Source organism: Crocodylus siamensis, chromosome 5, assembly GCF_052110815.1.
Source record: "Crocodylus siamensis isolate JL-2025a chromosome 5, ASM5211081v1, whole genome shotgun sequence".
Classification (NCBI taxonomy): domain Eukaryota; kingdom Metazoa; phylum Chordata; order Crocodylia; family Crocodylidae; genus Crocodylus; species Crocodylus siamensis.
In genome coordinates, this window is record NC_143399.1 from 122,929,698 (window position 1) to 122,944,240 (window position 14,543).

A 14,543-nucleotide genomic window follows, 5' to 3' on the forward strand; every position below is an offset into this window, starting at 1 on the left:
CTGAACAAGATACAGGATTGCCAGGGTATGGGTCAACACACACCTAATCACTGGCAAAGATCTCATAAGGGAAAACCTTTAGAGGCTGGACATCCACAGATAAGCTGGCCCAGATGAAGGGCACCCAAGAGTGCTTAAGGAACTGGCTGACATCATAGTGCAGCCAACAGTGAGGATTTTGAGAACTCCTGGCACTTGGGAGAGGTTCCTAAAGATTGGAAGAGGGCTAGCGTGGTACCCATCTTCAAGAAGTGGGGAAGGAAGATCCAGGGAACTACAGCCCAATCACAGTCTGACCTCAATCTCTGGTAAGATATTGGAAAACAAAACAAAACAAAACAAAACAAAAAAAACCCATTAATAACAGAATGCAACATTCTACAAGACAGCCAATATATGGCTTTATATTTTTCAATATATGGTAGGTCTTGCCTGACCAACCTCATTTCCTTCTATGACCAGGTGATGCATTACCTGGACAAAGGAGAAGAGGTTGACATAATTTATTTGGACTTCAAAAAAGGCTTTGACTTGGTCTCCCATGAAGGCCGCATGGTTAAACTGGGGAACTGTGGCCTCATCAACCTCACAGTCTGATGGCTCGGGAACTGCCTCTGTGGTCGGACCCAGAGAGTGGTAATTGATAGAACCATGTCAACGTGGCACATGGTGAGCAGTGGCATCCCCCAGGGCTCTGTACTTGGACCAATACTCTTTAATATATTTATCAATTATATGGATTCAGGTATCAGAAGCAGACTGGCTAAATTCGTAGATGACACTAAATTATGAGAAAGCTTGGTCATGCTAGGGGAAAGGCTGGAAATTCAGGCCGATCTCAACAGGTTCACAAGGTGAGCAGATCAAAACCTGATGGCATACAACACAGAGAAATGCAAGCTGCTCCACCTCAGGAAGGGGGAATCCACATCATACTTGTAGGCTCGGCAGTGCTACACTCACTAGCACCATGACCAAAAGAGACTTAGGGGTTGCGATTGACCAGAAGATGAACATGAGCCACCAATGCAATGCCACAGCCGGCAAAGCAAAAAAAGCCCTGGCTTGGATCTACCAATGCATCTCAAACAAGACCCAGAAAGTCATCCTCCCACTTTACTTGGCCTTGGTGATGCCACAGCTGGAACAGCGCATTCAGTTCTGGGCTCTGCACTTTAGAAAAGATGTAGAGAAGCTTGAGAGTCCAGAGGAGAGCCATGCACATGATTAGAAGACAAGAGAACAGGCCTTTACGAGGAGAGACTGAGAGGCATGGGACTCTTCAGCCTGAAGAAGCAAAGGCTCAGGGGGAACTTGGTAGCAGCCTATAAGTATATAAGGGGTGTGCATCAGGAACTGGAAGAATGTCTGTTTACCAGGGCACCCCAAAGGAAGACAAGCTCTAATGGTCCCAACTCTGGCTGGGAAGACTGTTTTAGGCTGGACATAAGAAAAAACTTCATTACTATCCAAGTCCCCAGAGCCTGGAATAGACCTACTCTGCACATTTTTAAGAAACACTTAGATGCCCATCTTGCTGAGATCATTTGACCCCAGCTGACTTCCTGCCCCTTGGGCAGGGGGCTGGACCCAATGATCTTGCGAGGTCCCTTCCAGCTCTAATGACTATGAAATACGACTCGGTCCTGACCAATCAGGACTACCTATTCAAAGCCTTGGCCTCTAACATGTCCATCATGAATTGAAAAGAAAAAACATTGTCTCAATATGACAACCGGCCAACCATTAACTTAATGTTGTATGAGCCTGACAAACTCACAAAGTATCTTGTTTAGGGTAAAGAGTCCCCAAATTGCTAACAGCATACAAGCTATAAGTAGGGGTCTACCGAACTCAAGGCAGCTGGCTGATTTCATGGGCAGATCCCACAATGGGCGGCCATTTTCACAAACCAAGTGCAGCAGAGCTCCTCCATGCCTCTGATTGGCCAAGCAGCTCCGGCAGTCCCACCCACTCCCACAGATTGTCACACGCCCAAAACTATGGATTAATTACCCTGATTAAGACCAAGGAAGCCATTAATCCACGTGTTAAGTATGAATTAATAGCTTTGCTAAGCTTAATCACAGAAATCAAGTCCTAGTTTTGGGCCACCCCAAGTGGTAGGCAGTTTTGGCAGGTTGCAAAAAAACCCCACACAACTGCACCAAAACGCACACAATTTACCAGCAAGCAGAGAGTCTTGGAGCACATGGGGAAGGGAGGCGGTGGAAAGCTGAGCTGCAGAGAGCTACTGCTTGCAGCATCTGCACCTTCTTCCTGCCCCCACCCCACCCCCTTCTTCCTGCCCCCTCTCCCCCCTGTGCTCTAAGAATCTCTGCTCACCTGTTTTATTTTGTTTTTTCTACCTTGCCAAAATCCTGGAGCCTGCCCAAATTCAATTTCTGCAAAATAATTGTGCAGTCGTAAAATTCAGTAAGTCCCTAACTATGAGCCACGTTATCTTGACCCTTTACAACAAAGCATTTTTCCTCTTTAATTCATAAGCTCATTCAGTTATTACAGGCAACCCATTTCTGACCATTTTATTTAAAATGTTTTATTCTTTATTTAAAGGGAATAAAATACAAATCTCAATACATCATTTAGGAATACTTAAGACACCAGAAAGGAAATGAGGTTCAGAATAACAGTACAAAAATGACAGGACGGGAGAGCAAATTTAGTGTTTCAAGTGCAAAAATTTAACAGCTATAGCAGTTTTAAGTATACCACTACTGCACGCACAGTAGCAAGATAATATTTCACGCTGTGCCCAATGGGAAGCTCCGTGAAAATGGCAAAACCTACTCAGCTAAGGTAAAATATGCAGTTTTAATGATGGCCTGAAGAAGAGTTTTATCTGTATTTACAGACCTCTCTCTGATAAACTTATGAGCAGTAGAGCATTAATTGACAAGTAGCAGCTTTGTAGAGAGTCTCATGGAAAGACTGTTTTTCCAACATATTCTGGTGCTCAGAAGCAGAATTGTGAAAATAACTTGCACAATGATGAATTTCAAGAACATGCATTCAGAACTTTGAAGCTAAAGTTTTTATAAGGCCCTGCCAAAAATATTAAAGAACTCTGATTTCTATGAAAGTGTGCAACATACTGCATACATCATGCTATACCTGTAAACCACATAACATACATACCAAACATTAGTTCATATTTGCAGTTAAGAAAAATGGCAAATAAGATTTCAGAATGCAAGAATGCTATGGGTATATTGTGCAATTTTTGTTGGATGGAAGAAAGGGATGCTTTGCACAAATGAAAGCGTATGTTGCATGTTTCAAAATGCACAAAACTGGCAGCTTTTATGCCTACGAATTATTAAAACTTCATAAAGCATTAAGAGTTGCCGTTTCAGCACCGTGATTATTAAAATGAATGAACTCAGAGCCATAGTTCCCTTGAGGGGAAAAGAGTTATCTAGTAAGCTTGTGTTTTACTAGGTTCTTCCTACCAGAAATCTGATTCCCTGTGATAAACTTATGTCCCAATTTAGTTGTTTCAATAGAAGAGAATGTACTGAGCCACAGAGAGTTCCAAAAAGTAGGAGTTATATAAATATTTAGTACATTCAAATAAAGGAGCTAATTGCTTCCTAACAATCAAATGCTAGGAAAGGAGATCAGTTAAAATCCTAATAGAGAAATACAAATACTGCATAACATACTCTGTATAAATGACACGTACACTTCCATTTTTAAAGCATAAAGTATAAGGAGGCCTCCGATGAGCTTACGTAAAAAGAGGATTTAAAATGCAGCTGGCATTTGTCTTGAGTAGACTTTTCAGAAGATTCCCCCCAAAGTTTAAGGCTTTCCAATAGGTTTGTAGCATGCATCAGGCTGCCACATGCGAAGTTCCACGACAACTTGGTTAAGTTTTTGCATCCAAAGGTTACGTTCATCTTTAGTATCTGCAGACAGCCAGTTCCTATAAAAAATGGAAAGCTAATTTAAAAGGATTTCTGCCACTTCTTTCCAAATGAATCCAAAGCATTCAGACCACCTTTGTGACCTGCATTTAGATCATCTTTGTGACCTTCGGAAAAGGAAAACTAATTCTCCAAACTAGGAGATAACAGCCAAATATCAGGCCCTGCAGAACCCTATCTTCTGGTCTGCAGTGCTGCCCCCTCCCCTCCACGTCTCTGATTGGTCAAGGGGCCCTGGCAGTCCCACCCCACTCCACAGATGGCCAATCTAGTTAGGCCATATGGCAAAGGGACCTTGACTGGGCCTGTGCCAGCCCAGCTCCATATGCTACATGGGAAGTGTGGGGCCAGTCTGGGTTGCCCGCGTCCTACACTAAACTGGGCCTGCTTGCTGGAGGACCAGCCCAGCACCACTAATCCAGCTGGTGGGACCTGATGAGTTTGACCTGCCCATGCTTCCTCCTCCCCTTCCGCAAGCCAAGATCCAAATACCAGGAAAACATTAAATCAAGCTTGTCGGCCACATAATGTCGCTTCTACCACCACTTACAAAAAGGAACACAAAATCTCTGTAAGTGAACAGAATGGCAAAACAAGACTAGAACAAAATGGTTCTAGCATTATTCCCCACAACTCCCACTCAATGCCAATAGTTATATTCTAGTCACATTTGGAAGTAAAAGAGCAAGGACACTTAAGCCTATTTCCCCACTTACTTGGTAACACAGAGAGTATCTCTACACTGGCTGACAAGAGTCTCTCTGTCATCCTCCCTTTGAGGTCGGACAGTGATTAGCTCAAAAGTGTTAGGTCGGGCACAGAATTCTCTGTTGGCTGGTTCAATCTGACGATTAGTGCAGTTAGCCAAGTTTATCCGGCCCAAAGGATGCTGAAAGTAAAGTTACAGGAAGAATCATGGATACAGCAATCGGGATATGACATTTTGCCCAGCATTTTCCTTTGGCAAAGAAGGTAAGTAAATCCAAAGCAAATTATGAAAAAGAGGACATTATATGAGTAGTGCATAAGTGAAACAACCACATCTGGAGGACTGCACACACTGATAGTAGAATAAGCCCCACTACCACATTCTTCATGGCTACAGAAGCCACCCCCTGCCTACTGGGCTTCAGAATCTCAGGACTTATTTAAAGCCAATTATGTTTCTAACTTTTGTACATGCAAGATTCCTACTTCCAAGTTGATTGAGCCTGGCCACATTTTAAAAAGTCCAGATCAATTTGGAGGGATAGTCTGTACCATGGTCTTGGAAAGGAAAGTTTCTGTAGCCACAGAAAAGTAGCATTCCCCCCCAGTTCAGAATGCAAACTGCTTCTTAGCTCCAACAAGCAAGCAATGCTGCAATACAACTAACTTTCCTTTGTTTCCTAACAATGGAAAGCTAGTTGTATCACAGCATATGTTCTGTACATTTTTCCAAAGCGAGCGCTGTAATCTTGTTACAGTGATTGTAGGGAGAAGGATAGAGCTGTCCAGCTGGGGAGATGAGCCATTAATGCAAACACAAGGAAAGGCTGAAAGAACTAAGCACCTTTTTTGGGGGGAAAAAAGGTGACTACAGGGGGTACAGATAATAGTAGTCTTCAAATAGCTGAAAAACTACTATAAAGGAGAACAATTGCTCTCCCTCAATGTAGAAAAAATGATGCAAGGCAATGTCTTCAAACAGTAACAAAGGGAGATTTAGATTACATTTCAAGAAAACAGAAAGTCTTTCAGTTAAAAAAGTATGGTGTTGGAATACACTGCCTAGGGAAGTTGTGGATTCTCCTTCCTTGGGGGTTTTCAAGAAGAGATTGGATAAGGATCAGACAGGAGAGAGTTACAAACAGCTAGAGCATGCTATTAAGAGCATCATTGGGAAAGCCTAGGAGAGCCACACAAATGCATTACCACCCCTCTCCCCCCTACCCCTCCAAACCAGGTCAGAGCACATTAGAAGAGCTCTGCAGGCCAGAAGAGGGAAATAGGAGATAACAATGCTCAGCAGCAGCAGAACAAAGCAGAGCTCCACAACCAGCTTGGTTGTAAAAGATAAACCAGGATAAGATTATGGAGAGGATAGAATTAGGAAAAGAGAGTTCTGGTTTTCCAGTTAGAGTGCGAGATACGTGGAGCTATGCTTGCAGTAAGCAGATTGCGACAGATGTCGGGTTATCCCATATTTATTGGGATTTTACTGGTCACCATGTGGGGGCAGGAAGGATTCTTTCCCTCTCCTGCTACTACTATTGGCATCTGAGTTGTTGCAGGGGGCGGAAAAAAAAAACCAAAACAAAAAAAAGTATTTGGTGCTGGCTACCACAATGGCTGGTGATTTTGACTGGGGTGTGCTGAGGCTCTAGCTGGGACCTGGAAAACCCAGACATTACAGGCTGGAGAGTCTTATTCCTTGACTCCAGGTTAGACTGATCATCTTATCTGGCATCAGGAAAGAATTTTACTGCAAAGTCAGATTGGCACAGACTCAGAATGGCCAGCATTTGCCCAGAGTTTGAAAAGCTGTTCTGACAACAGACAAGCAATACTTCTTGGTAAATTGTTTAAGTGATTCCAATTCCTCTTGAAAGCATTCAGAGGAGTTGGAAACATTTAAATGCATACTGCAGGAACAGACTGAAGAGCTGAGACGGTCCAAATTAGAGACCAATCAACCTTTCTGCTTTGGGCGTGTTAGGTAGAGAAAGTCTCTAAAAGTTCTGCATCTAAAGCACTGTACATTCAACCATGTTGGGGAGTTGCAAGGTTAAATCAGGTTTTAACATGAGCATTAGTAAAGCAGTATAAAAATCAGTCACATTGGTATCATGTGGAAGGAAACTGCTTGAGTATTCATGGTGGGCAAAATTCTGTTCTAATATTCTTGAAGCAAAATATTATTTAGATGAAAATCACTTATTAAAATCGTTGGTGGAGACCATAGTGTTGTCTCTTTAAACTAAATAGAAAGCCAATCATCTGATGACATCTTCAAGAATAAGTCCCAACCTCATGTGAAATTTAAATAAGAACCTTTCCTACAACTGACAACTACTCCTAGCTTTTGGATTCGTTTTGGTCTACGAAGAAACAAGCAAAGAACTGCAAAGCACACTTTAGCCAAGAGAGCTTGACATCTCCCACTTGGATTATACAAATTGCCAGGACTACACACCACAGACCCAGATCCACATGCTAAGGAATATGGTATTCAATAAGGTGATTTCCAAGTTCTTACCTTTCTCTTTTCATCATCTGGATATGTCCAATAGGAAATACAGTTTCCAGAAAGCACACACCAGCGTCGATGCCAAGCCCCAAATCCACTCACATCTTCAAACATAGTCTACAAAGAAAAAGAATAAATTTACTTTATGCAACATTGATTACTTTGGTTTACATCCTATTTAAGAGTAGTTTTCAACTAGCACAATATCTGTGTGAGCACAATCACACACACGTGCACTCATACAGTGAAAAGTGTACCTTAATAACATTCAGCTTACCCCGCTTTCCTTTCACATGGAAATTAGTGACATTTATAGATTTCATAGACATTAGGGCTGGAAGGGACCTCGGGAGATCATCGAGTCCAGCCCCCTGCCCAAAGGGCAGGAAGTCAGCTGGGGTCATAGGATCCCAGCAAGATAAGCATCCAATTTACTCTTGAAGGTGTTCAATGTAGGTGCTTGAACCATCTCCGCTGGCAGACTGTTCCAGACCTTGGGGGCTCGGACAGTAAAGAAATTCTTCCTTATGTCCAGCATGAAACGGTCTTGCAGGAGTTTGTGACCGTTCGACCTCGTCATCCCTTGGGGCGCTCTGGTGAACAGATGTTCCCCCAGATCCTGGTGGTCACCCCTGATAAACTTATAGGCAGCCATCAGATCACCCCTGAGCCTGCGCTTTTCCAGGCTAAAGAGTCCCATGGCTCTCAGCCTGTCGTCGTAAGATCTGTTTTCCTGACCTCTGATCATGCGCGTGGCTCTCCTCTGGACTCTCTCAAGCTTCTCCACATCTTTTTGAATTGTGGAGCCCAAAACTGGACGCAGTACTCCAGCTGCGGCCTCACCAAGGCCGAGTACAAGGGGAGAATGACGTCCCGGGCTTTGCTCGAGAAGCATCTATGGATGCACGCCAGCGTTTTGGTCGCTTTACTAGCCGCGGCATCGCATTGCAGGCTCATGTTCATCTTGTGGTCAATGATGACCCCCAAGTCTTTTTCTTCTGTAGTGCTAACCAACGTAGCACTGCCACGCCTATACGGGTGCTGCAGGTTTTTCCTCCCAAGGTGGAGAACCTTGCATTTTTCGGTGTTAAACACCATCAGGTTCTCGTCTGCCCATTTGCTGAGCTTGTCCAGGTCAGCCTGGATCACCCGCCTATCTTCTGGCGTGGATGCTTTGCCCCAGAGTTTGGTGTCATCGGCGAACTTGGCCAGTCCACTCCTGACTCCAATGTCCACATCGTTAATGAAGATGTTGAACAGTATGGGTCCCAGGACAGAGCCTTGAGGGACCCCACTGGTCACAGGGCACCATGATGAGTGACTGCCATCAATCACAACCCTCTGGGTCCAACCACGAAGCCAATTTCCCAGCCAGCAGATCATGGTGGAGCCAAGGCCACAACTGGGCAGTTTGGCCAAGAGGTGATCATGGGATACCAGATCAAAAGCTTTTTTGAAGTCAAGATATATGACATCAATCTCTTCTCCCTTGTCCAGGTGATAGGTCACCTGGTCATAGAAGGAAATAAGATTGGTCAAACAAGACCTACCCGCAACAAACCCGTGCTGGCTGTCCCTTAGAATGTTAGCCTGGGCCAGTCCCTCAAGGATGGCCTCCTTAATAAACTTTTCTAAGAATCAATCCAGAAATAATGTTCAGCTTAGCTATTACCACTATTTCAAGGGCCATAAAAGAAAATGTTTCAATAATAAAATACTATCTGCCATAAAACAACACTGCATTGCCAAGTGTGTCAAGTGTTACTTGTAACAAATACCAGGTGACCAGGTTCACAAAACAACTGCTTAAATACCACTAGAGAACTTAGTTTTAAAAAATGTAATCAGCCAACCCTAGTTAAGCAAATTACATTTCAAAATAAAATAGTTGACCAAGTTGCAATTAGTCTAGTGAGGGGTCTCGCAACTTGGAAAAGGACTTTTCACTTGGGTAGGCAGTTTATTCCATACATTTCAAGATAAGGCAAATATTTCCCCAACCAACTTCATTAGTGGGTACAGAAAGAGTTTATTCTGTAGCCTGTAACTCTATTTCTTCTGTATTTATTTATATAGCATATTGCCTTAGCAAAATAGCAGTTTTCTTGTATAAAGTTATTCAGCTTTTTCTTGTATCCATTCAGAAAGCAATGCATTCCAATAGTTTAGAAAACGGGATTCAACACCACTCCAGAACAGTGATTCTCAGTTAGGGTGCCATGGGACCCTGGGGTACCTTGAGATCTTCTCAAAGGTGATGCCCCACAACGTTAATTTAACACTATTAGATTTACAACACAATTCACAAGATGAGTCCAGAGATTCCAAAGAGAAATCCAGTTATGGTCTTTGAGTTCTTTGCAACAGAAAAACTGCTCTATTTTTTTTGTCTACAAAAATGAGCACAAGCTAAGAGCTAGCATTTTCTAAGGGATGCTTTGAGTCTAAAAATGCTAAGACTCACTGCTCTAAGAGCCTATAACAGCCACCCAGTAAACATTAGCATACTGCAACAGTAGAGGTAACAGCACAAAAGAGAAGTTTAATATGGACCCATAAAAGGGTGTTAAGAAAATATACAGTATTAAGCATACATTGATTTGCCAAAATAAGGTAGATTTCACTAGGACAGATAAGTTGCTGATTCTATCTAAATAAAAGGACAAATCACAAAAGCCAATGAAAAAACAGTTTGAGAGATTTTTGGAGCAGGAAATAACCCAAGTGTCAAAGATGCACTTGTTTTTCAAAGGTCTTTTTACAACACATTTAGTGCCATCTACTGGATACAAGCATGGCAATACAGGTCACTGGAATGGAATGTCACTATTTATCTAAAGCCAGATTTATTAAGTTCTAGTTTTAGAAATTTAGATTTTTAAACTTATCAAAATTGAAAGCTATACAAGTTTAACTTTGTCTACTGAACCAAAGCCAGGTGAAGAGGACAAGTGGTTTAATGGAGTTTTGCTTGTTCACAAGACTGGGGGAATCTTTTATTAAAGCATTTACTTTAAAATGAGTCACAAGTCTAAATTGCTTTTTAAAAAGTCCCTGGTGGCTAATTTAAAATTTCATGCCACATAGTTGTACACTAGCCAGACAAGCCAGTTCAAAAGGAGCTTCGACAGAAGATCACGACAGCAATAAGTCAAGAGTTTGCAAGAAAACAGAGACCCCAAGAGATATTCTACTGAAGGGTAATAATTAGGGGTACACCAATAAAGACTTTGAGGCGATACCAATGGCTGATTATTAACGTGCCACATCAGCCGATACTTATCCAATTGCTGATATGCAGCCCAGAAGCTTGGAGAGCAGTGCCTGGCTGGAAAGTCTTCTGGAGGGAGGGGACATGGGGGGTGGGGTGCAGCTCAAGGCCCCCATGGTGAGAGAGGGAGTGGGGTAGAGGCAGGTGCTGCCCAGCCAGGGAAGAGGACAGAGCCGTGAGCAGCTCACCTGGGAGGTGCGTGGGAGAGGGCAGTTCCTGTTGCTGTGCACACTCTGGAGGAGGCATGGAGGGCATGTGCTTCCTGGATTTGCATGTGGGGCATGACAGGGCTGCCACTGTGGGCTGGGGCCAGGCTCTTCTCATTAGGAGGGGCAGGAGGGAAGGCCAGGGCTGCATTCTGGGCAGGTGGCAGTGGCGCTGGTGGGGAGTGGGATATGGTAAATTCTGGGGTGGCTGTAGCTCCCCCTTCCAGAGCTGCCCCCACTCACCCTAACCACAGCCCCAGCTGAACTGGGGACAGCCTGCAGCAGCAACCCGCCCTTGCCCCATGCACAGATCTGGGGGATATGTACCTCCCATTCTTCCCCTGAAGGTACACGGAGTGGCAAGAGCTGCACCCTGCCCTCCTCATGAGCCACACATAGCCCCATCCCACGCCCTGCCCAGGCAATGCCTGCCCCAGCCCCACTACCTCCCTCACTGTGGGGGCCTCAATCTGCTCCCGCCACACCACTCCTCCACCCCCACCTCCCCCAAAACAGGCTTACCAGCTGAACACTGCTCTCCAAGCTCTGGGCTGGCTGCGTGTATGCTGCAGCTGCGCACATGCACACAGCATTTATCAGGTGACATTAAATCGGCCACACCAGCCAAAAAAAGCCAGTTGCTGATAATGTTAATTTTCCTTTTATTGGTGCCGATACAATATGGACCAATGTATCATTGCACTTCTAGTAATAATGATAAAATTTCAGCAAATTTAGCCAAATGGCAGCTTAATAGTATCAGACACTTTTTTTTGGCCAAAGAAGCAAATACCTTAAACCAAGGTTACAACGCCTTATCATTAAAGTAAATAGGAGAGAGGAAAAAGTTGGGATGACTCCATTTAACCAACATGAAATCATTTGGTTAGTGCTGAGAATGGAAAAGCACATGTTTTACCACTTGTGAAAGTGACTTAAAATAGCAAGCAAGTTAAAAACTTACCAAAAATCCTTTTTCTTCTACAGAAGAATCTAGTTTACAGTTCAGCTTTAAATATATATGTCCTTCCAAAGGAGACAAAAAGGGAACCTACAAAAAGAGTAAATAAATTGGCTACTGAAATATGATGTAACCTCAACAGCAACTCTGTTCCCATGAAAAGTAAGTCCTTTGCAGCAAAGATATAAGCAATAAATCATTTTGGTGATTTCTAGCGGGAAGAGTCCTATGTATGGGAGAGTCAAAAGCCACTTGCTATCAAGATTGTCACTGGAAGTCTCTCAACATGGAGAACTGGAAATACATTTTGGTTTTTACAAAATATAATTAACATTATAGGTATGGTGAAAAAATCCAGATCTATTCTATTACAATATATGCAAGGTCAATCCAAAGTGGGGCAAGTGTCTAAAGTAAGACTTCAGCACCAAGAATCTACTTTAAGTCCACAAATGCAATCATCAAATCCTTGTTCAGCTGCCACCTAACTGAAACTGTCCTACTGGCACTGAATCCTGCACCAAACCCTCAAACTCCTGCCTCTATACCTATGTAGAAATGACTAAGTCTTGACAGCGTACAACAGCTTGGCATCTAGGCCTTTACCCATACCCAATCCCACCCCCAAGGGATTTGATCCAGAAGATACTTGGAGTCTACCCACTGACTGGACTCTGCACAAAATATGGCCTCAACACTTTCTTTAAAAGACATGAAAAAACATGAAGAAAAGAAGAGATGCTCGAACTGTTGACCTATTATGTAAAAAAGTGAAACACTTCCAGCATCACCTCTTTCCACAGTTTTAAAAACAAAGCGACTCTCTTTTTCCATTTTGAAAAAAATGGGCATCAAGTGCCGAACTCCAGGAGAGATTGCCAAGATGAGAAATCTGAGTGAATGACAACTTCTCCTAGTAGCACCTATAGTCCAGAGAGGGGTGGAATTTCAACCCTCCCAGTATTCATTATTCCAACTGATAGCTCTAGGCAGCTCCCAGGTAAACATGCTGGCTATGTTAGGTCTTCCTCTGTGACAACTCTCCTAGTGCACTGTCAAGGTCAAGCTTGTCCAACATACGGCCCGTGGACCGTCTTGCGGCCCTCCAAGCTGTTTTCCGAGGCCCGAGGTGCTATGACGGGAAAAAAAGTAAACACTGTAGTTTCGTTGGGGGGGGGGGGGGGGGGGGGCAGGGGGTGATGTGATACTGCTTCCTGTGAGGTCTTTGAATATGGCTCGCCGGTCCACTGAGTGATAAAAAAGTTTATGATCCGGCCCCACATTCAAAAAGGTTGGGCACCCCTGGTCTAGGTGTTTCACTCAGGGTCATAAATTCTGCTGCAGGAGCCATGCACTTTAACATTGTAACATCTAATGTTGAATGTTACAATGCTTAGGTCCCATTGTGGATTTGAGCTTTTAATTTCATTGGCATTCCCCTTTTCTTGCAAATAGATTTAAATCGTATCAAAAAAGAGAAAAGCATGACTTCAGGACAACATCTGTCAAGAGCACCTCTTCTAAACCAATACTTTGTTAAAATGTACTCTCTCATGACTTCAATATAAGTGATACGCTAACCAATTACTTGTACAATTCCCAAAAAACCGCTCAAAATAGAACAGAGTACTAGTAGGTCCCCCATCCTTAAAGGGTAACTATCAGAACAGTATCCTGCTGAATAAAACAAAACGCCTCAAAACAAAAACTTGGGCAAATATGAAGGCTCTTTGGCATCTGAATTCTACTATGATCCCTTGTCAATACAGGTCTCTAAAAACAGATTAACAGGTGCCCTGCCCACAACACATTAAAGTTCTATTTTCTCTTCTACAAGCTCATCTTTATTGCCAAGTAAATCCTATACAACATGTGTTCAATAAAGAGGCCAGAAGGCTCACACTCACCCCAGGATTGCAATGACTTGGTAATTCAAAATGCAAGTGGCTATTTTGAAGTGCTGCATTCCATTTGGCATTAGTTTTGCATGCTACTGACAAGATTTACTAAGATAGCCATGCAACCTGAAAACAGAAAAGACCCCATGCATCTAGCAGATGCATCCGTTCTTAAAGAGCATGCTTGCTATTGCACAGGAGAAAGTCTTCATTATCAAAGGGATGCATTAGTATGCCCAGCAGTGAGGAGACATTCAAACAAACAAATGCAATTTCCAGCAAAGTTGGTGGGAATTTTGCCAGTGACGTCAGGAGGAAACAGGAGAGAGCTCTTCATAGCTCATGTTGTACCTATACCTAAACACTAAGGACAACTGAAGTACATGAAAAGAATGATATTTGAAATGTTCTACCAATAGTCAAATTAAGTTCTTTTTATTTGGATAGACAGAATCTCCTGGGTGCGAGGCAGGGAAGTAAATATGCAGTCAGAGGGGAAAAAATGTTGTTTTCTTTATGGAGATAGCGAATAGGGGTTAAGATGTGAGGTGGGGATGGGCAGGGGCTGTGGGAGTGGGAAGGGGGGATGCTCTCCTAGGTCAGAGGCAGGAGAGTGAGAGTGAAGTAGACTGAAGCACAACAGTAGATATGCATCTTGATTTAAAATCCTGCTAATGGGAACTTCAGCTCACTATATCCTAACTGAAGTGTACCATTTAGATGTTGATGGGTAACATTATATTTGTAGAACAGTTATTGTTGAATTCTTCAACCTTTTTATAAAACTAGTAAATTTTAGTTCATAGGCAAAGCCGGCTATCTTAAAATAGCAAAAATTTGTACTTTTACTGACATTTGTAAGAGGCTATGTTTTCCAATTCTTCTACTGGCTTACAAACCTAATAGGCAAAACTATTCCTTCAACAATGGTGTGGAAGAAACAAAAAACTAGAATCACTTGACAGCATTCCTTGAGAAACCAGTAGTTTTGTAAAACTCTTTACAATAAGAATTTTAAAATGGGGAGC

General features: G+C 43.0%; 1 protein-coding gene across 2 annotated transcripts in view; it reads right to left on the reverse strand.

Moving 5' to 3' along the window:
- Positions 1 to 2,530: 2,530 nt before the first annotated feature.
- The window catches only part of ANLN (anillin, actin binding protein), a 42,609-nt gene continuing 30,596 nt past the window's right edge, over positions 2,531 to 14,543 (reverse strand). For both annotated transcript variants that reach the window (XM_090050157.1, XM_090050156.1), the window contains 4 exons: positions 11,621 to 11,707; positions 7,189 to 7,296; positions 4,667 to 4,839; positions 2,531 to 3,949 (listed from right to left, as the gene is read on the reverse strand). In XM_090050157.1, the coding sequence (XP_089906283.1) occupies positions 3,826 to 3,949; positions 4,667 to 4,839; positions 7,189 to 7,296; positions 11,621 to 11,707 (492 nt within the window). In that variant the 3' untranslated portion in view covers positions 2,531 to 3,825. The remainder of the gene's footprint in view (positions 3,950 to 4,666; positions 4,840 to 7,188; positions 7,297 to 11,620; positions 11,708 to 14,543) is intronic.